This window comes from Dipodomys spectabilis, unplaced genomic scaffold (genome assembly GCF_019054845.1).
Source record: "Dipodomys spectabilis isolate Male_0828 unplaced genomic scaffold, ASM1905484v1 ptg000169l, whole genome shotgun sequence".
Taxonomy (NCBI): Eukaryota; Metazoa; Chordata; class Mammalia; order Rodentia; family Heteromyidae; genus Dipodomys; species Dipodomys spectabilis.
The window spans coordinates 641575-666914 of NW_024870846.1; the positions used below are offsets into that span (position 1 = coordinate 641575).

General features: G+C 43.5%; 1 protein-coding gene across 1 annotated transcript; it reads left to right on the forward strand.

Annotated features, from left to right (window-relative positions):
* Positions 1–2275: 2275 nt before the first annotated feature.
* Serpinb10 (serpin family B member 10) lies at positions 2276–17215 on the forward strand. Its single transcript, XM_042693512.1, has 8 exons — positions 2276–2304; positions 5364–5548; positions 8770–8835; positions 9247–9384; positions 10881–10998; positions 13146–13288; positions 14473–14628; positions 16639–17215. The coding sequence occupies exons 2-8, from the start codon at positions 5381–5383 to the stop codon at positions 17041–17043; spliced, it is 1194 nt and encodes a 397-aa protein (XP_042549446.1). The 5' UTR covers positions 2276–2304; positions 5364–5380; the 3' UTR covers positions 17044–17215.
* Positions 17216–25340: the final 8125 nt, after the last annotated feature.

Consider the following 25340-nt stretch of genomic DNA (forward strand, 5'->3'; position numbering starts at 1 on the left):
ACTTTATGGATGGTTTTGAGTGAGTCCTAAATGACCCATCTTTCTAAGCGGCCCATCTTTTACTATCACTATTGTGGTTAAGTGACAAATTCTAGGGTCAAAGCCCTTTCCAACATTTGTGGACATAATTCTGATACCTTCAGGCATTCAAAGTCATGCACGGTGAAGTTTATGTCATAATTCTTGCTTGTTGTGAGTTTAATAGTTTCGTTTTTATTCTTTTTTGTATATTTTGTCACATTGAGAGCATTGCTGACAAATGATAATTTTTCATACATTGTCCTGATTATCTCAGCAGATATTTCTATCTTGCCTTTGTTCTTGGAAACTTTCAGCCACTGCTAGGACTTGATGCTTGTGTCTCCCTCAAAACCTGGTATGCTGACATTATAATCCATCCTACGATGCGATTGGGGCTTTGGGAGTAAAAGGTTAGATTAGGAAATGAGAGCAGAACTCCCACGATGGGGAAGGGAGTACTCATAAAGAAGAGGACGAGTACAGAGCTTTCTTCCTCTGCAATGTGAAGTTGAAATGAAAGCCCGCGGAGGGCCCCCACCACAGCCTGACCACGGTCACACTCTGCTCTCTAGCTTCCAGGCTCAGGAAGTGTGAGAATAAATGGGGCCTGTTTAGGCCACTCTGCCAGTGGCACTCAATGATCATACTCTAAATGGACAAAGGCAAGTGCTATCTACCCAGTTTTCCTTGCCCCATTCCATCTATTTTCTGCTTCTGAATACTTATTAGAATATAGCTGATGTACCCGGAGAGCATTTCTCTGTTTCTAAAATATTTTGAACACCTAATAAACTGTCCAATGACATACAAATATACTAGAGTATGATTCTCCTTCCTGTTCTTAATGCATGTTTAGTTAATTTCTATTCCTGTAGCCCTGCCTACATATTATTACCTACAGAGTTAAGGAAGGATATACATAGCAACAACAAATCATACTTGTGTCTTAATATAAGATGTGATTACCTCTTTTTTTTCTTCTGTCTCCAAAAGGCAACCTGACACAATGCACAAGCCAATCTTCTTGGTCTAGGCAGTGTTTCAGTAAATAGAGTTCTAATCAACAGGAGACTGGGGGAAAATGTAGAGAAAGTTTGGGGAAAAATGAGCAAAACTTCCCCTGTGTGACTTTAAAGCAGATGAAATGACTTCCTGTGTCATCGCGTCTACATGGGTGCGTTTGATACAATACGAGGAACTCGAGCAAGTCTGCTTGCTGAGCAGGGAAGCATCGGGAATGACGGCTGAACTCCTGTCAGTCCAGGAGAGCAGTCCATCTGGAGCCTCAGGAGATGTTTTTTGGCTAAGCAGAGCGCTGGGCGCATGTGTGGACCACCGAGTCTGCACACGACAAGTCAAGCAGGCGTCATGGAACTTCTGACCACAGAGCTTATTTCCAAGGGAAATTCCCAGGAATCCCTTTGCAGTGGACTCCATGTCAACTTTCAAATAGTTAGCTTTCAGCCAGGAGAGGTGCCTGCCTCTATGTGAGGAAAACATGGAAACAGTACCAAATTCATTGTAAATGGAGAGGCTCCTCCTTCCCCTTAATCCCTGGTCCTGCCTGTTTTTATCCTCCATGCATATGTAAATAAAACTATTATCTTGCAATTTCTTCTTGAGGAACCAAGGAGGACAGAGCTAAGGAATGTTGTTAAGGAAAATAAGACCAGAAAATGGTGGATCAATGTTCCCCTGAAGAGCAACGTCTAACACATTGACCTACATCCTCATCTCTGCTGGTGTGGGACACTGACCTGCTCCTCATTGGACTCCCGCTCTGGGGTGTACACCTACACTGCAGATAGAAACAGAAAATACCCTGGTTGTGTAGTAGTACCCTGAGAGCAACTGCAGCAGGTGAGCTGTAAAGAATGCATCAGTGATAGCTTTCATTGCATTGTTCATTATTATTCTACTGATTTTTAAAAAACAAACAAAACTTCACCAGGAGAACCAATGCTAATTGTGGTTAGTTGGCAGAGCAGAGAAGGGATTAAGCTCAGATGGTATGACTGAGAATTTGTCAGTATTCAGGTCTCTACAAGCAGACGCAAGTGGAAAATGTTCTCAGGCAAGACCTCAACTATCTATCTCTCTTTTCATTTGAATTTCCGGCCAAGGAAAGCCTGAGAGGAAGAGTGTACTGACTTGTAAAAGTTAACTAAATGTGAGGCGGAGAAGAGGGAGGGGCTATTCTTCAGTTAAAATTACCTAACTCTTCAGCCACAATTTCTTTCTGAAGAAACTAATTGCCAATCGGCTCCAGCAGAGAGAAACAAGGTATTGTAAACTTTTTTTAAAAAAAATGTTTTCCTTTGTTGTGGTGCCTAGCTAAATAACAAATATCTACTACTCTGTTAAACTCAAGGTGGCAAAGACAATTCTCCATCCCTGAGGTGGTTTTCTCTACAGGCCAGAGAGACTTGACTTTGAGCTGGGGGAAATTTTGTACTGAAGATTAAGGGAGAGAGGACCTTCATTTCAATGAAGTCATAGAAATTGTTTGTTTGATTGTTTTAAAACCAGGAATTGTGAAGCCACAAGTGAACTCATGTGGGGATTTTCTACCTATATGTGCATTAAGCAAAGATAAAAGTATCTTATAATAATTGAGCCTAAGCCATACTCACCCTCAGAAAAGTGGAGCTGGAGGCTTGAATTGTGAGCTCCTCATTAATATATGGAACTGATTTGATCGTCTAACTGTCTGCCTCCCCAGTGCTCACGATCCTGCTTAGCCACCACTCGGAATGCCAGTTTCCTACTCCTCCTGGAGTTATTGGCCTTAAACCAGGTGCTCCTTAAATGCGTCCTAAGGAAAGGGCTTTATGGGAAAAGAGGTGTGAGAAGAGCAGAGGAGAATGTTTTCTGATGTGGCTGAAGTAGGTGACATTGTCAGTCTTATCATCAGCAAGGCCATACATCATGGGATGGAAGACCAGACTATATTCATTATTGCTTTTCTGATCCTCTCTCTCTCTCTCTCTCTCTCTCTCTCTCTCTCTCTCTCTCTCTTCCTATTAGACCTCACTCTCCTTCACCCAATTTCTCTATCAAACTCTTAATGACAATGAGCTTCACTGACAAGAACAATTTCATTAAATTTCAGGAAAATGTGTTTTAACTCTGTTGTTAGTTAGCTGTGTGTTCTCAGTCAGCTTATTCAACCTGATCTGAGCTATTAGCAGGTAAGTGGTTTTGGGTTAAGGAGACTCCCAGGTTCTCTTCAGCTGTGATATATAAGAAGCAAACTGTGTATGATAAGACATTTTGATCAATGACATTACTTTTTCTTAATTTCTTGTCCTCTTTAGGACAGATAGATGACAGGTGACAGATAGATAGATGATAAATTGGTATTATTACTCTTGAAAACTGCAAAAGAGCAGTTTGCTTAGAGGCTACTGATTGCCCAGCATTTGTTTGGATAAATTATTTCCTATAACACCTTATCCTCAAATTCTGCATCTTTACGAAAGTACTTAGAACTGTTAGATTACAGGAATGGCTTAGTGTTTTCTTATAGTTCTTTCTTCAAAGAAAGATCAGGTCCTGGCTACTCATGAGCCTAAGATCTGAATGGATGAAGTTTGAAGTCAGTCTGGACAGAAAAGTCCACGAGACTCCATCTCCAAAAGAACCAGCAACATTCTAGACTGGAGGCATGGCTCAGGTGGTAGAGCTCCAGCTGAGCAAGCAGAGGGACTTGAGTTCAAAGTCCTATACTCACAAGAGGGGAAAGTCAGGGATGTTAAAAAGGTGTTATAGGTGGCATCCTATACATTAACAATAACAGTAATGAGAATTTTAATGAGACTGAAGATAATTAGATCTTAACTTATCACAAGTAGTTCTGTTATTGTTCTTTTATTCAGGAATTTATTACAAATGAATATGTTCTAGAACAATATATCTTTAAGGTAGAAAGATGAAATCCCAGGTACTAAGACATTGCTTTCCACCTTCTTCATGCTGATTTTCCCAATGAATGTACATCGTGAGTTTCTTTTAAAAAAAGAAAAGCTTTGTAGGAAGACAGTGGTCACAATGCCATTTGAATGAATGAACATGATAATGTAAAATCCTTCACATTGTCGTACCAAGGTTTATCATTTATCATGCCTATTTTGGTGTCCAGGGCTTCTTGATCAGAGCCACCTCCTCCATTACGATCAAAGGAAACAGAGAAGCTCTTTCTGACATAGTACTTTTTATTTGTTAGGAACATTGCAGTTAAGTTTCCAGTTCCTTATGAGGGTATAGAATCTTACCCAACCGGAAAGGCTTCTGTTTCTTTTAATGTCAGATAACAATAACATCAGCCTGGGATGACTATGAACCTTTGTAGCTGGCAGAAGCCACAGTCAGGGTGTGAGCTGCAGGTCAGAAGCTGTTTGGTTAAGTGGGAGGGTACTGGTGGGAGGAATTTCAGTAGTATCGTCATCAACTCCAAAGCCCTCTACACAGGCCGCTCACTGATTCAAGTATTTGTCACTGAGAACTGACTCTCCAAAGCCCTCACTCTGGCTTTCTGGAAGGGCCAGCACTATCAGCTTGAGTCCAAACCACACAAGTCAGCCACTAATGGAGTTCCTAAAGACGGAAATTTGAGTTCATGTCAGTTTTGCTTAATCGAGATGAAAATTATTTGACCATATGATGACAATAGCTTGAGCTAACTATGTCTTTCATAGGGACTCAGTGTGAAGTGACATTCACATTACATTCTCAGGGTAACTGGAAGTGAAATTTGCAAGTTGAAAGCCTGGGTTCTCTTGTTCAAGATGAATGAGGGAACAAACAGGCAAACCAGTCTCAGTTTCTCTGTAGGCATTTTCAATTATATTGGACATGCTTTCAAGTTGAAAGAAATTAAAAATGGTGGACTGGAGCCCAAGTAGTGAACACTGTAAACATGCAATAAGCAAGGATGGGTAGATCCTTGTTTGTACCAAATCCAAAACTAGTACTGTTGGTACAAAGCAGTATATGAAGACAATTTTATACTGAAGAGTTTGGAAAGACTAGATATAAACATGAAGACTAGTGAGGCGGCAAAGACTTGTGTGGACTGGATTCAGCTGCTGCCTGACTCTTCTTCTCTGATGTACATTGCCGTTCAAAATTGCGGCATTCAAAATCTTCCATTCTCCATAATTCTAGGTTGTAATATACAAAACAATAATGTTGGACTAGAGTGTCCCTAAAGTCCTCTGAGCTCCAATATAATCCCTGAATGTAGAGGTAGATAACCATGTGCAATGAATACTTTTCCCAAAATAAAATACATGGAAAGGGTTTTGTTAACATCTTCTCCATTTTTGCTTTTCTTTCCTTAGGTTTCTCCCCACCCACAATGGACTCCCTAGCAACATCCATCAACCGATTTGCCCTGGAGTTTAGCAAAAAGCTGGCTGAGTCTGCGGAGGGAAGAAACATTTTCTTTTCTCCTTGGGGCATCTCGACTTGCTTGGGCATGGTGTATTCAGGCACCAAAGGAGACACAGCTGCCCAGATGGCACAGGTGAGGAGAGGGCACCGCCCGCCGTCCACAGGAGTGCGCACATTGCTTTTAGCTGCCATTTTCTCCTGAAAGCCCGGCAACCCGTTTTATAGCAATGTCTTCCAAACCAAAAGATATGCTAAAAAAAAAGTTGTAGAAACCAACTTGGAAAATCCCTGATGCAGAAAAATGATAAGGCTGTCATCTTTTAGAATAACCCTAAATCACACTTATTTTGATGATTAAAATGCTTCAAGAAATAGCTAGCCAAATGTTAAAGAATAGGATTTTTCCAGAAGGGTTTTCTCAAACACAGACACACATCTATGAAAATGAAATAATTGTGCTCCTCATGCCTTACTTAGTTGTTCATTTAATCTTGGGTTGTCTGGCTGAATCTGAAGAGGTCAGCAATAGCAATATAATACGGAAACTTGTTAAAAATGTTAAAATATGTCCTGAGAATCCTCCAAGCATTGTGTGCCCAAAGATGCAAAACACACACAGATAGAGTGCATAATCATGTAGAGAGTGCATATTTATAATGTATCTACATTCACATATAAATACATGTTTTTTAAAATAAAAGTAAAAAAGAAAAGCAAATTTAACTTCCAAATCTTGCAACAAGATGACAGAATTCTTTCCCAAGATGGTGATCATCTATGCCAAATTTAGAAATAGGCAAAACCAGTCATTGTGGTAAAGAAGGTTGTGTGTATTGTGAGTGTGGTGCAAAGATATATCATCCTAACTCCAGTAGTTCACAAAATATGATTAGGTTAGGATTGAAAACATCATCATCATCAGCAACAGTAACAAAACATTGCTGGTTTACAGTTCTGTGGTGACCAGTTGATTCTTTTAAAAGGCTTAACCATTCATATGATGATTTTTTTTATTTTTTAATTTTTAATGAAGATTTTTTTATTGTGAAAATATCGTATGGAGGGGTTACAATTACATGAGCAAGGTAATGAGCACATTTCTTATCAAGCATTGTTGACTCCTCCTTTGTTTCCCCTTCCCATCCCTTCCCATCTCCCCAAACCACCGCATCCCCCCCATAACCCCAACCCCGCGCCAAAGTTGTAAAGTTCGTTTTTCGATATAACGTCTTGTACATCTCATTGTTGCAATGGGTCCACCGGTATCCTTATTTAAACAACTTGTTTATTCCTTCTCCTCCCCAAATTGTACCAACATCAAATATAGTGAAAGCAGGGGTTATACTGTGGGGGAGGGACATACAAAGCAACAAAGAAATCATCTTATAAATATGTTAGAAACAATCCCATGAAAGAAAAAAACATTTGAGTCCTTATCTTGGGGTTCATTTCACCTAACATCAACTTATCTGACCTCATGTGCTAGAGTTAGTCTTAAGTAGATTCTTAAGTAGATTCTGTTTTCTGGGTGTCACTTGTTTTAAATTTTCTTAGCTTTGGTTGCCAAAGAACCTGCTGACCTGGCCACGTACCTCATGTTCTGCGACCCGTGGTCCTTAGCCAGCTACCGTGGGTGTGTGTGCTTCAGTCCTGATTGGGAACTGGGTCCTGGCTGTGGGCATATCCTGCAGTATCTACCAGAGGCTTCTATTCCATTGCCCTGCTGAGTGGGGGAAGCAGGAAAGACACATCCTTTCTAGGAACATCCAAGACCAGTGTGGGCGTGAACACAAATGCTAGGTCTGTAGGTGTCAAGTGTACTAATGAGAACCACAGTACTCCAGTAGAAAAACAAATCACTCAAATCCCTCAATTTTTTGCACAGAGTTGAGGTGATGATTGTCTTGCTGAAGTGGTCTAAATGATGAGTCCGATTGAACCCCTTTCCTCTTTTTCTCCTATTAGGGTTCCAAAGGACAGATCCTCATTGTCCACATTTATGTTAATAGTGTCATAATGTGTGTGTGCGATGTACACTGATCCAATCCGGGTTATTTACACAATTTGTACGTCTCTCTCTTTAAAAGCTATCATTTCTTTGATCTTTTGTTTTCTAGTTCTGTTAACTGTATGTTAAATTGTTGTGAACTGGCACTTAACTGTTCCTATTAAACTGTATTTAGTGCCCCGTATCCCCTCTCCCTCCAAACCCTCCCTAGCCCTCTTCTGTTAACCATTGCTGTACTGAGGATGCAGAGAAAAAGCAAACTCTAATCATTAATCTTCCCTACTCTATTCTCCTGACACTTCTGCACCCAACAGTGAGGTTCCTTATTCACTTACCAAGCAATCAATACCTGCTGCGTGTTCTCTGATTCAATTCAATAGTGACACTAGATGACCAGATAGCATCAAAGCCCATTTCAGGGCTTGGTCATCTATACCGCCCCCTCCCCGCTGTGCATCCAGCACCCTAAACACCTTCATTAGGAATGTCAGGGCCTGGTTTTATTTCACTTAGCATAATGACCTCCAGCTCTATACATGTTGACTGAAAATGGTGGGACTCTCTTCCTTTCAATGGCGGAATACTATTCCACTGTTTAAAGGACCCTTCCTGTCTTTGCTGTCCATTCAGGAGTGCAGGTAAGGTCTGAGGGAGGGCTGTGGAGCACCTTGCACGTCCTTTCCAGTCTACCACCCTCCAGGACCCTCCTCGCGTTCAGCCATCACAAGTTCTCTGCACCCTATTTTGGGGTTCTTGTTTTGCCTTGTGAAAATCTTACTGCACAGGTGTGCGTGGAAGGGGGAGAACTATGTAGGGAGGTGATTGGATATAAAGATTGTGACCTAACGCCAGTAGACGAGGTGGGGACGCCCAGCCAGGTCGGTATGCGCTGAGTCTTGCTGGCCTCTCTGCACACCCATCCCTCCTCCCTGGTACAAGGCAGGAAGCTCCCTTCTGCAGCCAAGGCCTTTCTACCAGCTGTGATTGGCATCTCGGCTGGCCCCAGACTTCCCACCCTACGTGCATTTTCAAATAACTGCAGATAAAAGAGAAATAGGGGAAACGGGAGAGTTTTACCTCATTCCAAAATTCCCTAGCAAAAGTATTCAAATGAACTCACTAGCAACTTAAGTCAGACTTTTTAAAGGCTTACTTACAAAGCAGCTCTTGAATTTCTCTACCAGTCTAACACATCATTTAAGTCAAATCAGAGTCTTATTGTGCATTTCCATGTTCTGAAGATGGGTTCTGAAGGTAAGAATGGCTGGCGAGTGCTCACAGATGTGTTACTTCCTGTGGTTACTTTTAGGTATACTCATGTGTCTTTTTTATTTTTTAACTTACAGGTGCTTCAGTTTAACAGCAGCAGAGATCTCAAATCTGATCCTGAAAGTGAGAAGAAAAGGAAAATGGTATTTGTCATTTTTTGGTACCCATTTGATAATTAAGGAGACAGTTTTAACCACTATGTATTTTAGTGGTTAAATCATGCAACCTGTACCTGTAATAGCCCTTTATGATGAGCTCTTCTTGGAGACATATTAAAATGCTGGCAATGCTTTAGAAAACATGGAATATCTACTATATATTTTTAAAAAACAGTTATACTTTCCCTCGTTGTTACCTTCTTGATACCTCTCAAAACTTCTGTGTTCTTGCCTGTAATTGCACATGAAACTTGGAGAAAACAATGCCTCCTTTCAATTTTATTTGTATGCCATCCAGTAATTTTATTTAGCAAGAGGTTGATCACATACATGTGATTTTTTTATTCAGCATTGTTTTGGGGAAAAAATACCAATTGAATCTCTCCTCTTTTAAAGGAATTCAACTCAGACAAGGTAGAAGACATACACTCTGACTTCCAGTCACTTATGGCAGAAATCCTCAAGCCGGGCAACTCCTACATACTTAAAACAGCCAATAGGATATACGGAGAGAAAACATACCCGTTTCACAGCGTGAGTGCAAATGTCTTTAAGTTCATGGCAGGAAAAGAATCATGCAGTACCAATTTAAAAGGTGAACAGGGATCCTAGGGACCATCTTAATGTGGACAGTACTTCCTGATTGAGACCAGCGGTGAAGGAACCCCCCCTAAAAAAAAGGGGGGCGGGGGGGAAAGTAGGGGGGTGTGGTCTTCAAACCAGATGAAGTTATCAGACCCGCATATGTAGAATAGAGGAAACCTCCAAGGTTGAACCATGAACACAGATGGAAGTTTGTCCCTGGGCCAACACTTGTCACAAGAAAAAAAAACAACAACAAGAAACAAAACCCAAAACAACAACAACAAATAAAGGACTAAGTGGGGTAGGTGTGAAGGAAGAGAAGGTGGTAGTACTGAAGGAGTGTGTGGCAGCCTGGCCTTGGGAACAAATTAGAGCAAATTTTCGGAACATGGGACAGAAAATGAGATCACCTTCTCTCCGGCTCCTGTCCTAAGCCCATCTCCGCAGGAGGTGATGAATGCTCCCTGTTAGCGTCAATCCCCCTCAGGGCTTCACAGTCAGACACATGCTTCAAGAGAGGATGAGACTCTGCTAGTTGGGGGGCAGGGGGAAAGGAAGTTAGTAGGGTGAAGAACAGCAGTAAGATAAATCTACCTGTGGCTGCAAGTAAGGCCCTCCCTGTGCACATCCAGTGAACGCTGAGGAGTTCAGACTTGGCAAAGGATAAAATAAGGCAAATGGAACCTTCTAGGTAATATCATGGATGATAGGCTCATGGACTCCTGCTTGGCTCGGAAGTTGACCAGATGACTGAGCTCAGCAGACACTTGGACATGAGACAGAGTCCACCAGCCCTGGACTGAGACAGGAATGGATGCCTGTGAATATTTTGAATATTTATGTTTCCTTTTTGCAAGATTATAAATTCTAGACCTGGTCCAGCCTCTTTCTGGCAAGAGAATTGACTCACCACTCTGTTCCGTTTATAAACCCAACACGGAGCGAGCAAATGGAAGGTATGCCACAACTGTCTGGAGAAAGAAATCCATGTTCCCAGGCTCATGCCTCCAAACCAGCAACCGCTCACCGCGATGGCCATGGACGAATCGAACCTTGGACCATGCTCAGAATGAGTCCCTGGCCATTCACGGAAGGCAGTTGTCAGACCCCTAGGTCTCCTTGTTGTACTCCTGCTTGTGAAAGCTCAATTGGCATCACTCCCGTGCCTTATTGCCATTCCATTTCATTCCACTTTCATTTCCAGGTATGAACAAAGTAGATATCCAGCATATGCTCCTCCCACATCTGGAATTCAGCTTAGCTACTTAGTTTAGAGAGGGAGGTGTTTAGATTTTGGGCAAAACCAAGGCAAGCACAGAGTAATGAGGATGAGGAGATGCGAGTTGGTGAATTCCCCTCTTCTTAGATTTTCACAAAACAATCCTGATAGGTTTGGCTTTTCCACTGTGCATAAAAAGAGACTTGTTTCTACCTGTGTGTTTCAGAAATACTTTGAAGACATGAAAACCTATTTTGGTGTGGAGCCACAGTCTGTGAATTTCATGGAAGCTCCTGGGCAGAGCAGAAAGGAGATCAACTCTTGGGTTGAAAGCCAGACAGAGGGTGAGAGGTGTCCTCCAAGCTCCGTCTGTCTATCTGGATTTGTGCTGTGTGACCATGCAGATTTCTTAGAGCTGAAGATACATTCTAAATAACCAGAACTTTTGTTTCTGTTCAGCCCAAGGATTTTTTTAGATCCTCTGCTTTCCTGACAATCTTATCTAAAATATGGAAATGAAGCTACCACTTTACCAGAGAGAAAATTATCACAAACTTCTCCAAAGTGTAGGGGTTAAAAAGCAGGAGAGTACAAAATGGAAATATTGGAGAAATGGTGGCTCCATTTATTTATTCGTTACATTTGTATTATCTTTAAGTAGTTGTACAGAGCAGTTGCCATTCAACGAAGCGTATGAAGTGTGCCTTGATCACTATCAACCTTTCCAACATTCTCATCCTCTCCTCCCAACCTCACTCCTTCCCTTAGTTTTCTAGGATATGTGCTGGACTTTTTTTTTGCCCTTTAACAAAGCAGTTTATGTGTGTATTTAATGAGTCTTGATGAGCGACTTTTGTCTGCCTTGTCTGACTTCAAACCTTGATCCCCAGATCTCAGCCTGCTGAGAAGCTAGGATGAAGTCCTGAGCCATCTGCACGCAGCTCTACATCTTAATACCATCAGACTAAATACCAGTTCCAATATCTGAGTCTTGGAGGGGCACACATACTTTGATATCAGCAGCAATACATTATATTAATAGGTTGCCTGGCTGATGTTTCTTCCATTCTTTACATAACGTGGATTAAGTTTATTTGCTCAATGTAATTTGGATTTGTGGTTCATATTTGCAAGGGACATTGGCTTATTGTTGGGGCTTGGAGTGTCTCTTGTCATGTTTCAATTTGGGGAATATGCTTCCTTGATTCTATATAGTGAAAGGACTTCTTTATTTTATGCTTGGAATGTTAGAATTCACTTTTTGAAATGGCTGACGGGCACCTTGGTTTTAGGATGTAGTTAATGACTTGATTGTTTTGAAGTTAGGGTTTCTCTCCCTCTGTTTCCGACTTCATCTTGAGTTTTTATTAATATTTCCCTGGGGATTCATGCATATCAGCTTTTAAAACCAAGTGTTTAATGCTATCTCGTATCTTTGAATCTTGTGCATATCTTTATTTGGCAGTTTTAAAAGTCAGCTTATTATTTTGAGGAGTCTCAGTATTAGAAGGAAGTTAAGAGTGCTAGAAGGTGCCTCCCAGCGCCCTTCTCTGTACAGTCCTTATCAAATACACTGGCTTCGCAACAAAATTTAATATTGATATAACAAAAAAAAAAAAGCTTACATTTGTTATACAGAGGAGGATTTAAGTTTGCATTTCCACCAAGGTTTACAATGGTCCAACCAATCTCTCCTCCCACCCCCGCCCTGCCCTACCTCCTTCTCAAATCAATTTCAATATATTTCCTTGTTAAATTTTTATAGTTGTAAACAACCAGATTGAAAAACATGTTGAAAGATGATGGATGTGGTTGTAATAAATTAAAAAGTTAGCTGGGTGCTCATGGCTCACACTTGTCATCCTAGCTACTAAGGAGGCTGAGACCTGAGGATCGCTGTTCAAAGCCAGCCCAGGCAGGAAAGTCCGTGAGACTCTTACCTCCAATAAACCACTCAGAAAAATGGAAGTGGTGCAGAGGCTCAACGAGTAGAGCGCTAGCCTTGAGCTGAAGAGCTGAGGGACAGCGCCCAGGCCCAGAGTTCAAGCCCCATGACTGACCCCCCAAAAAAGTTATTCACCCTCTGTTATTCTTTTTCTTTCTCCTTCCCTCATCTCCTCCTCAGTAGTGTCTTAAATGTGTGTTCTGTGTTTATCCACAGAACAGTTAGGTAAATGGATATGTATGTGTGTGTGACACATGTGTGTATGGGTATATACATATATATATGCATACATATTTCATTCTATCTTCCTTCACTCTCTCCCTCCCTTCCTCTCTCCGTTCTCTTGCTTCCTCTGCAGTGTGAGGACTGAACCCAGCACCACAGCTATGCTAGTCATGTGTCAGCCATCGATTCAGCTTCCTAGACCCTGAAACTGGAAATGTTGTAGAAAAAATTGAAGCTTCCAGAAATATTAAAAGTCTATTTGTATGTAAGTAAACACACATATTTTGCTAGCCCTTTGAAACCTGCCCTGTGCTCCCATAGGTAAAATTCCAGATCTTCTACCTGATGGCTCCGTGGATGCCCTGACCAGGATGGTTCTGGTGAATGCCCTGTACTTTAAAGGGACCTGGGAGCAGCAATTCTCGGTGCAGAACACCACAGAAAAGCCTTTCAGGGTAAACAAGGTAGGTGAAACTTCTCAGTTTCACATGACACTTTCATAGCCACTCTTCTTTCTGATTTTACATTCCTGCAAACTATGGCTATTCACAGGGAAAAGCTGACTGAGCTCTGAATTCTGTTCCATCTGGAAATTCCCCTTTCACTGTGTGTCTGACTTCCTGCTGCTCACCTGTTTGCTCACTTGGTTTGTGGTCCTGTGAGCTGGAGAGGATCAGTGCTGTCCATACTTCCCACTTGAGGAATGGAGGCGTGTTTGTTGGAAGAAATACAGAACCATACGTTCCCCACCGCAAATTCTGCTCTCAATCTTCTAAACCTGTTCCATTGTCTACCACATTCTTACCTTTCCATAAGTAAAAAACAATATAAAGGTTAATTCTCACCTCATTCGTTAAAGTTTCTCTCTGTGCTAAAATAAGTAATAGGAACCCACTAGAGAGACTAATATAATTGAAGATTTATTTCATGTATTCCAAAGGTTGCATGTTAGCTTCATAGCCCTGGGATAAAATACCTGAGATAAGCAATGAATGATGATTCTTGTTACTTCACAGTTTTTACTGGTATGTAGTACTGTCAGTGTTTTGGATTGTTGCCATTCTGTTTGATGTATCAAATACCTACAATGTCAGAATGTATCAAATGTTCACAAGATTCCTTTTCACCAATTAAAGCTGGGCATGGTGGTGAGCACCATTCATCCTAAGTAGTAAGTGTAAACAGGAGGATTATGGTCCAAGCTTGCCCAGGCAAAAAAGCAAGAACCTATTAAAACATAACCAGCCAGATGCTGGTGGCTCACAACTATCATCCTAGCTACTCAGAAGGCTGAGGTCTGAGGATGATGGTTCAAAGCCAGCCAGGGCAGGAAAGTCCATGAGATTCTTATCCTAATTAACCACCAGAAAACCGGAAGTGGAGCTGTGGCTCAACATGGTAGAGTGCTAGCCTTGAGCACAAAAGTTCAGGGACAGCACCCAGGCCATGAATTCAAACTCCATATAAAAATAAATAAATAAATAAATAAATGTCTGGGAGTGCCGCTTAAGAAAGTGCCTGCCTAGTAAGCATAAAAGTTTAAATCCAGTATTGCTAAAATCAAACAAAAAACAAATATAAAGGGTAACAATTAAACATTTTCTGGAAATATCTCTTCAATGACTATAAAGGTTTTTTTCTTAAATAGACTACAACCAAACCAGTGCAAATGATGTCTATGAAAAAGAAACTTCCAGTTTTTTTCATTGAGCAGCCACGAGCCACAGGTCTTCAACTCTACTACGCCAGCCGTGACCTGAGCCTGCTAGTACTCCTGCCAGAAGATGTTGAGGGACTGGAACAGGTAACTCTGGCTGTGGATTTTTTTTTTAATTTTATTTGGCTGTGGATCTTGTGTTTATCCCTATGTTTTACAGGAGAAACATAAGGATAGGTTCTTTCTGCTTCTTAATTCCTATAAACAGTTGGTCAACATACTGGGATTCTTCAGTACTTTATCTCCAAGTAAATATTCAAACACTACAAAGCTCTGTAAAGCTGATGCTATTATTCTTCAGCATAGTTAAGTGATCTGTAGGCCTCTCTAGTATGGGGTGGTCATATAAACAGTTGCTTGCACAACACAGACAGCTGTTTTGTTGTCAGTCACACAGCTCTGTAGACTCATTACTAGAAGCTTTCAGTTGGCCCAAGTCTTCTCAGGCTAGTAGAATCCGTGATTCAAAGTTAATGTTTTTGGTGGTGATGAGCATCAAGACTAAGGACTTGTGCATGCCAAAAAGATGCTCTACCACAGATCTATTACTTTGTATTACTTTGAATAATTCCTTAGTTTATATATTGTGTGTTCCCTAACTCTTTTCCATGTTTTTATTGAGTAAACAAAATTGAAGAGAAAGAGCCTATACCAGTAGTAACTTCCTATGTTATTTCAGCTAGTTAGTAGCCAAACTTCCATGTGTAACACAATTTTGGTCAGATCATGCTTCTGATCAATGCATGGCTCAGAGGAGCATTAGCCTTCCAAGAAGAAAACAACCTATCTTTTTTGCAGTGCCTAAATCTTCATGCGTGCCAGACAGTTACCACTTTCTTTTAAAGTTTCCATGTACCTACGGATAGATAGGAAGGTTGAAAGACTTCCAAGTGGTTGCACAAAATTTTAAGATACAGGTAGGCAAATTGTCATTATAGTCATAATCTGAGTCAAAGCTCTCTCCTAGGAGCGTAGGGTCCTGAGCTAAAAATTCTGTCACACTATTCATGTAGAACATTTACAAGTTTTCTAGCAAGTGCTCCCAAAGTGGCCAAACTACCTGCTTTGAAACAAATGTATAATTTAAAAAGCATATTCATATATATATGTGTAACTATGCATACATCTACACATCCCAATGCATACATATCTACATATAAGTATGTGTTTATTATTAATACATTCAAAACACTAAGAGCAGAACAAACACACATATTTATCAAAAAATTACTCCTAAAGTTTGAAAGCTTGCTCTCTATTTTCTTTTTTGGGGGGGAGTATCATAATATGTAATATTATGATTTCAGAGTGAAAAAAATTTTTTTTCAAAGAATTATCTCTTATGTTGAAAGACTGTCAGTTTGCATCCTGTGTTTATCCTATCGTGGTGATAAATGCTTGACAGAAATGATGTAGGGAAGACAGATTTATTTGTTCATGGTTTTAGAGGGTCCAGTCCTTCATGGGAGGAGAGGGGGCACGGCAGATTAGCACAGTTCATATCATGAGGGACAGGAAGTGAGTGGAACAGTAACCAGGAAAGGTCCAGATCAAGACCCCCCCCCCCGACATGACCCCAACCACCCACAGCCTTCAACCAGACCTATGCCTACAGTTACCATCTTCTAATAATGCATCCAAACTTTGGATTCATAAATAAATCCAACCATTGATGAGGTCTAATGTTACTAGAAATATCCTCAGACATATACCCAAAGGCGGATTGTTTTTCTAGGTACTTCTCAAGCTAAAACATTACATACTGTGACATACAATCTGCACTGGAGTGCATGCATCTAGCAGTTTGTGTGTATTTGGAGTATTTGGGTAACTAGTTGATGTCTGTCTACCATGGCGGAAGTACTTCCCATTTGAAACAAAATCTATTTCTTCTCTATCCTGAAAGCCACGAAACTGCAAAGCAAAAAAATCTTCAGGTCAGCAGCAGGAAGGTTTTCATTACACAACCAAAAGAGTTTCCAGAGTGTGTGTTATGACCCCTGGTGAAGGGAGTAAGAGTAGTTTAGGTACAATCCTCGGGGATCTGTTTCTCTCTCTGCTTTGGAATGACTGACTTCCCTGGCTTCGACCCCACAGCTGGAGGAAGCCATCACCTACGAGAAGCTGAATGAGTGGGCCCGCGAAGACATGATGGAGCTATATGAAGTGCAGCTGCACCTGCCCAAGTTCAGGCTGGAGCAGAGCTACGATCTCAAGTCTGCTCTGAGCAGCCTGGGGATGAGAGACGTATTCAGCCAGGGTAAAGCTGACTTTACAGGGATGTCTTCAGACAGAAACCTGTGTCTGTCCAACGTGTTCCACAAAGCTTTTGTAGAAATCAATGAAGAAGGCACAGAGGCTGCGGCTGGCACCGGGAGCGAGGTGAAATTCCGAATTAAACTCCCATCCATGGAGTACAATGCGGACCACCCATTCATCTTCCTCATCAGACACAACAAGAGCAAGAGCTTGCTCTTCTATGGAAGGTTCTCCTCCCCCTAAGCCCGCTAACTCTCAGCTAAGCCAACTGTCTCATGGAAGAGGAAGTGTGCCAGCAGATGGAAAAGCACAGCGATAATGCAGTTATGCTCATCATAGAGATCTTCTTTGCTTTTAAATATTAGCACCTAAATCTTTTCATCCTGTCCTATCTGCAGAGTTAAGAAAATATAGTTTTTATTTTTAACCACAAAAACAGCATCTGGTCTTCACATGTCTTTTATTTGCATTGCAGAAATACTATGACTCCATTGAATGCCTATCAATCCCTGATTGATTGCATTATTGTCCTCTCATTTGATGAATTCATCATCTAATGCAGGGGAAAAACTCTATAGATATGATGGCCTGTCCCTGATAAGAAATATCATGGGATGGCTCATAAAATAACACTGTAAATGAACTCCCTTGATGACTCTTTAAAAAAAACTCTTATGTTGACATGATATTAACAGAGAAAGAGCTGAAAACTAAATGATATCTGTACTTTAGTTAGTAGCAGCTTACCGCTACTGGCAAATTGAGACTATCATAACACTATCGGAGAGACTGACAATCAGAAAATAATAAACACAGTATCTTTAAAAATAGAACAGGAAAAAGTCTTGGGAAATTCAGGTCAATAAATTTATACCAGCAGTCATTAACTGAGTAAGTGTTGACTGAGCCCGTTCAGAAGGTCCCGCTTCCTGTTCTCCTCGCATCTCGGAGCTGGAGGCTGGTTGAGAAATAGACATGAAATGGAGGTAGTGCAAAGAATGACTGAAAGCAAATTGCAATATTCTTGGAGTCGTTTATGTGTGTGCACATGTGTGTGTGTGCACATGTGTGTGCGTGTGTGTGAAGTGTCTTTTTAAAGAAATTCACAATAAATACCGAGTTTAATGGACACACAGGAATTTGGCGGAGAACAGAGTGTATTTCACTCGTTACATTCTATTACTTTGCTTTGTTCGATTTCCAAACCCTGACATATCTAGAACATTCTTACATGTCCAGACTATGAGGTATAGGCACTATCCTCTGGTTTGAGCCTGGAGTGGAATGGGTGCCATATATTTGAGGACAATAAACAGCATGGAGAAGAGTGAGGAGGATGTCACCAGGAAGGGGGAAGGGGTGAGGAAAACTGTGTATTGCTCTTTGTCCGAAAATAACAATTGCAAACCTTGACTGGCAACATTACACTAGGAAATCCCAGACGCACAGCACAGGCGGTGCCATTCCGAGGGTCACACGGTAGCGGAAGGCCTGGAGCTGAGGGCAAGAAGAATGCACACCTCTAACAGTGAGCCCTGAACCCCAACAGACTGGGGTGTTGCTAGACTGGAAGCTGGGCCAGGGCCAGGTCGTATTCTTCACCGCCACGCTGGCTTCGTGCCTCACCTTAGGAAAGTGTGGTCAGGATTGAGCAAGACAAAGGGCTGCGACTCCTAAACATGAGAAGTGAGAAGGTCCTAGTGACCACAGTCTTGCTCCCCCTGTCCACCAGGGACATGCTGCAAGACGCAGCCCCACTGGGTCCCCCGAGGGAACCGGCATTCTGTGCAGTGTGGGTGTACTCCTGGGGTACAGTTTGCCAAATACAGACATCTTTAGAACTGCAAACTTAGACTTAGAGTGCCATCTTGTGCTCCAAAGGAGGCACTGACAGAGAACCTCAATAAGACAGGGTTGGATGGCTGGTAGTTCACGCCCATCTATAATCCTAGGTACTCAGGACACTGAGATCTGAGGTGTGTGGTTCAAAGCCAGCCAAGGCAGGAAAGTCTAATCTCTAATTAACCACCCAAATACTGGAAATGGAACTATGGCTCAAATCGTAGAGCACCAGCCTGGAAGGGGAGACAGTCTTAGCTCTGCAGCTCTGTGCTGCCTCTCCAAACATGCAAGAAGCACAACAGCAGCCATTGTCCAGGAGACTGTGAACTCCACAGAGTTTCACCTGCACTCAATCTAGGTTTCTCCATTGCCTTTGCCAAAAAAAAGCATCACGTGCAGGGAGTTACATCCTGTCCCCGTCTGAGTGCGCCGATTTCTCAACACTTGGGAGTTCCTTCCGGCTTTCAAGGACAATCAGGAGAGACCCTTCAGATTTTGTGATCATTTTGCTTTAATTAACATCACTGTAGACAAAATGGCTCAGGATCTTTTTATCCTTAGGATAAAGGGAAATGAAAGACATTGGCATCATTCCCAAGTTTTAGTTGTGGTAGGCCAAACTGGCATACCGCTTTTTTTTTTTTTCCTTTCCTATTCCTTTAGAACCTGTTCTGCAAAGTAGAAGATGTAGGAACCTAGGATCTTGATGCTCAGGAGGGAGGGAACTTCCAGTTCACAGAGGTGAATACATAAACCGACTCTGTTTGGGATTTTTTAAGTTATTGTTTTGGTGTTTTCTGTTTTTGCAGCTGAGCTTTGTGACTGTCAGGGAAAAGAGAATGTAATACCTCTTCCATGGATGCAGGAGTCAGACCTAAAATAATTTAGCTTTCCTGAGCTTCTTGTGACCAACTATTTGGGTTCTCACATGTAGCTCCCCAACCATTGTCTTTATGAAAGGGATTAGCAAAAGGGAAAGAAATACACTGTGTTTTTCCAGATTAGGCACAATTCCAGCTGAGAACTGTATTTACTGTGTGCCAGTGGACAATTTCTTGTATCTTGGCTCTAAACCCACTCATGTTCATGGTTCTCTGGGGTCCTTGACCTGGGGCTTGGAAGTGGCTATTTGACCAGCTGGTGCAGTGTTAGACTTTGCCAGTAAGGGGAGTGATAGAGGCAACCCAAGGTTCTGGCAGAAGAAAGGCACTTCCTAAGACTCTGTCCTGAGATTATTCACTCTGGGTCATTTATAGCCATTTATATAGACAGGTATTTCCCAGTGTGGAGGATGGGAAGGTCGAGGCCAAGGTTCACCCTTAGTGTCTGTTGCAGGCTGCTTCTTTTTGGGGGATGGGGTGGGGCCTGAACTCTGGGCCTGGGTGCTGACCCTCAGCTCTTCAGCTCAAGGCTAGCGCTCTACCACTTGAGCCACAGTGCCACTTCTGGCTTTTTTCTTTTTGCTTATGGGGTGCTGAGGAATCGAACCCAGGGCCTCATGCACACAAGGCAAGCGCTCTACCACTGAGCCACCTTCCCAGCCCTGCAGGCTGCTTCTTGATTTGCCAAGGGCCACAGCCTGGGGAGCTTTGGAAGACACTGCAGCCCGATCTCTCCCAAGGGATCCTGACTTCATTGGTTTGGGGTGAAGATGGTCCTGGGGAGCTATAGCAGCAGGAGGATCAAGCAAAATTTAGGAAGGGTGGAGATATTATTCAGGATGAATTTTAAAAGACAACTCAGCATACCCGACATCCCTCAAACACATACTAGAGACCTACAAATCACAGCCTTTCGTCCCCCTCCCCCGAGGATGATGGGAAACGACTTGAACTGAGAGCACTCACCTTTCTCCTGACAGCTGTATCTTAGAACTGCCCTTGCTGCCCACCCCACTGAACACGGAACCTTCGCCTTTACCCTGAGCAGAAGGACCCCACAGTCTTTCAGAAGCCTGAGACCAAGGCCATGTCTGGTGCCATGCCCTGGTGCGCACAGATGCTGCTGAAACCTTGAAGCCTTCTACTCCAGATAAGCTTGCTCTCCCACCCCGCCTCACCTTGCTCACTTCCGTCTGTCCCACCTGACTTCACTTTTCCTGCCGGATATTCCCCAGTCATCATGGTGGCCTTGCTCTTTCCCCCTTCGCCCCCAGACTTGTCCTTCCCAGGCATTTTCTTCCTGAATAAAACCTGTTGGTCTGCTGAGGTCACGCGTGCTACTCTTTTTCTTTGCTTACATAGGAGACCTAACCTTGCTCCACAGCCTGTATTTTCTTCATGGTATTTCCCTCTCATCTACAGGATGTTCTGAAGGGTTTTAAATGGAGGTGCACTGTAATCAGAATTGCAGCCATGATTGGAATTTCAGAGTTGGGAGCAGGCTGCAAAATAGATCGTGTAGTATGAATGGGAGAAACATGAAGGTGATAAAAACAACAACAACAACAGAATTTGTGATAATTTGGTCAGCCTGAAAAGCCCTTCACCCCAGTTCCTGACAGGTGCCCAGGGGTGCATGAATTGTTCTACAGATCAAGAGGCAGGCTAGAGCGTTTAAGAAAATCAGCCCCCCACCAGAAAATGGATGGACACAGCAGAGGGCCCAAAGGAAGACCATCTGATCACAGAAATGGTAGAGGAGTTAGCAAGAAAGGGAGGAATCTGGAGAGAAAGCAAAGAAACTGGGGCAGAATGGTGCTCTGGAGACCCTGGAAAGGCCCAAACAAGGCACTTTCTGAGAAGTAGAATAGAATATGACTTGGGAGGTAGCTTTTCACCATGGGAGTGAGGGGGTGTTTGGCGAGCTACACCAGCAAAAACTTTGAAAATAAAATACATCGGATCTCCTTGCCGGTGAAGGTGCATCTTTTCCAGGAATGGGAATTTCACGGCCACTTGACAGAGTCTGGAATGATCACTTTGAGAACTACTTGGAACTTTCTCAGTGATCATATGAGTTCATTGCTCACAAAGATGTTCAAACTCTAGTAGCAGACATTGAGACTTTTGCAAAAGTAAATCTCTAGCCTCAGTGAAGAGGCTAGGCGCTTCCTCTTCTCTCAATAGGAAGTTTCAAACTTAATTTTTATTTTTTTAAATCGCAACTAAAAACATAGGTCTGTCAGGAGAAACAGTTTTCAGGAATCTTTCCCCTAGGTTTAGCTCCACATCTCTGGATTCATTATATAAGTACTGTAAAGCCGGCATCATGGTATAGCAAGGACCAGTGTTCCCTGTCTTGCATTCTAGTGAACTGATTTCCTGAGACAGGATGGTTATATACACAGTGTATGCATACACCACTTGAACTTAGGTCTTCGGGTGTCTGGGCTTTCAGGGTATCAGATGAAGCTCACACAGATCTGATCACATCGCCCACCTTCTGCTCCTGATATCGGGGGTCTCCTCCCTCCCGCCCCCCGCCCCGTCCGCCCAGGTCACCGGGCCGGCGGCTCCTCCCCGTCTCGTTCCCGGCCCCGGGAGTCACGGGGTGCGCCCGGATCGGTGCCCTGGTTTGAGTCATCCGCCGGAAGCGTGGCCCGGACTCCAGCCGGAAAGGAATCTTCAGAGCCGCAGCGGCAGCATCGGGGCAGCAGCGTCTGGAGCGCACCTGGAGCTCCCAGGTACCGGGCCGGAGAGCTCCCGGGGTCCCGGGGTCCCGGGGTCCCGACTTCCGTGGCTACCTGGGGAGGGAGGGGGGGCCGGGGACGGGAGCGCGGAGGCCCAGGCTGCGGTCCGCGCGCTGCAGGAGCCGAGGACGTCGGGGAACCGGGGCAGCCAGGGGGGAGGCTGCGGCTCCCCGGGATCCCGCATCCCGCGCCCGGTGGTGACCCGCGCAGCCCCGGGGCCCGCGGTCCTCCCCGTCCGGCCAGGCCTCCGGGGGGGGTTGGGGTTTCGGTGAGTGGCCGGGAAGCTTGGGAGGCGGCGGCGGCGGCAGCGGGGGAGCCCCAGGCTTCCCAGGAAAAGCGGGGCGCGACTGGAATTCCCGGGGCGGGGTGGCGGGCGCCCTCCCCTGCGCCCCACTGCGTCGCCGCCGCCGCCTCCCCCTCCCCCTCCCCCTCCCCCTCCTCTCCCTCCCCCCCCTCCCCCTCTCCCTCCTCTCCCTACTCTCCCCTCCTCTCCCTCCTCTCCCCTCCCCCCCCTCCTCCTCCCCCCTCCCCCTCCTCCTCCCCCGCACCCCCCCCCCCTGCTTCTGGTTCTCCTGCTTTCGGCCGCGTGCATCCCTGACTACTGGGCTGCAGTCTCTTTAAATTCTTAATACGACGTCCAAATACTGTGAAATCCCTGCGAGTGGGTGGATAGCTCCCCTTTCCTTCCATTGCCTCTACAATCCAAGTAACTTCATCATCCATCCATCCATCCATCAGTCCGTCTACCAGTCTGTCCATCCATCCATTCATCTATCCATCCACCCATCTGTCCGTCCATCTATCTATCCATCTATCCATCCATCTGTCCGTCCATCTATCTATCCATCCATCCATCAGTCCATCCATCTATCTATGCATCCATCCACCCATCCATCCACCCATCCACCCATCCATCCATCCATCCATCCATCCAGGTAACATCTCCTGGATCAGGATGCTGATGAATCTCAACCTTGTCTCTAGACACATGCCTATCTTTTAGGCACACCCACATTTCCAAACCTCCTGGCTGCCTTTGTTACAGGCTCAGTGGTGTGACATGCTCCATACATCTGGAATGGAACGTGTCACCTTCCCCATTCCACGTCGGCTTCTCATAGGACCTGCCGGCAGTTCAAGACACACCCAGAGTGAGACCTTATCTGGGAACCCGGGCTGTATGGTTCTTGACGCCTTCTAGTCGGTCTTAGAGCAAGCATTCTGTCCGTGACTCCTCCCAGGGCTTCCTAGAGCAAGCGTTCTGTCTAACATTTCATCTCCCAGCGTCTCCAGGGCAGGGACTTTTCCAGGAGTCTCTGGGCCGGGATGGAGTTCAGCTACCAAATCTCGACATCATACAGTCAGCCTTCCAAGTCTCCACCACACTCTACAGTTGTTTAAAATCTACCCTAACTCCAGTTCAGACTTCTCACTTGTGTATTAATAGTGGAGACTCTCTGATTGGCGTCCTTCCCTCCCCCAGTTCCACCCGCTTTCCTTCCCTTTTTTCTTGGGCCCCAGAGAGACACAGACCAAAAAGGAGTGGGGGTGGGGCTGGGAAGCACAAGAAGTAGGATTTCAAAGACTTGGTCGCAGGTGTGTTCAGTCCACTGGGAAGCTGCGAGCTGATCCTGTGTGTATAGAAATAAGACCCTTATTGCTGTCCGAGGGATCACTGATGATTATGATAAAACAAAATTAGTGAAGGCATTGAAGAAGAAATTGGCCTGCCATGGTACTGTAATTGAACATCCAGAATGTGGAGAAGTAATTCAGCTCCAGGGTGATCAGCCTAAGAACATATGCCAGTTCCTGGTAGAGACTGGACTGGCTAAGGGTTTTAAGTGCTTGTGGCCCACGGAAGTTAAGTGAGGATTTCCTTGCAATGAGTAGAATTTCCCTTTCATCCCTTGTCACAAGTTTAAAAACCTCACAGCTTGTATAATGTAACCATTTGGGGTCCACTTTTAACTTGGACTAGTGTAACTCCTTCATGCAATAAACTGAAAAGTGAAAGAAAGAAAGAAAACAAGAAAGAAAGAAAGAAAGAAAGAAAGGAAGGAAGGAAGGAAGGAAGGAAGGAAGATACAGGACCATCCTCACTTTAGCTAGACTGTCTAGTACTTCTGATTTTGCTCATTTCCCAAATTGAGACCTATTTTTCTGGTGTGTCCTTAAAGTTTTGAGTTTTGATATTTTGTGTTCAAAATACACATTCAAAGAAAAAAGAGGCTTGTGTAACAGAATATATAATTGGTGTGATTATGGATTTATGGCTGGTGATTTGTCCATTTTCCAAAATGTCCCCATTATAAGGGCTAAGAGTCGCAGGGAAAATGAAGTGAGTTGAGTGTTTTATGACTCAGTAGCCCAGGGTTCTATAAAGTTTAATAGAAATGCCTCATTAGAACCAAGTAACTTGGGGGATAGGTGGGGTTGAGGGAAACCAGTGGAAGGGGTGACAGTAGCAAGATGCCTTGTACCCACAAATCAACTGTGTTGAATTGGAACCCCTTTGTGCTGCCCTTTTAAAACAATGCTTAAAAAGGTGAAAAAGAAATAACTCATTAGTAGAAGACAATAATTTACTAAAATGGAAACATGAGAACCCCAAATGCGTTTCTGTTACTTGGAGAAAACTATCCTAAGTTAGATTTCCCTCTTCACCTGGGAAGAATTCCCTCTTCTACCTACTTTGAGGCTGAATTGCAAAGGGATGGCCTAAGGGCTTTCAGGGACAGAAAGCCAGCTGGAAGCTTTTAACAAGATTTACATTTTAAAGGAGCATTTAACCAAATCCGAAGTAACTGCTGTAAGAAAAGGGAAGTTAGAGCCCAGAGCAGGATTGTTTACTTAGATTGTTTACTTAGGCAAATTCCACGTGAGTATAATTTAGTCAAACTATAGGCACCTTTGACCCCATCCTGGTCCAACCAGTCCATTTAATTCACACTGCTCATGACTTCACATGTGAGCTGCTGATTTTTAAATGCAGTTCTTACGGATTTTATATTTTAACTAATATACTATTTTAATTTAATCATTCAAAAGTTCAATTAACAAGATA

What these genes read in the sequence shown, in the direction of transcription:
- Serpinb10 (XM_042693512.1), top strand. Translation starts at nt 5,381, where the DNA reads ATGGACTCCCTAGCAACATCCATCAACCGATTTGCCCTGGAGTTTAGC. An exon ending in GGTTGAAAGCCAGACAGAGG is followed by an intron (nt 10,999 to 13,145) that starts GTGAGAGGTGTC and finishes GTGCTCCCATAG; the next exon opens with GTAAAATTCCAGATCTTCTA. An exon ending in ATGTTGAGGGACTGGAACAG is followed by an intron (nt 14,629 to 16,638) that starts GTAACTCTGGCT and finishes TCGACCCCACAG; the next exon opens with CTGGAGGAAGCCATCACCTA.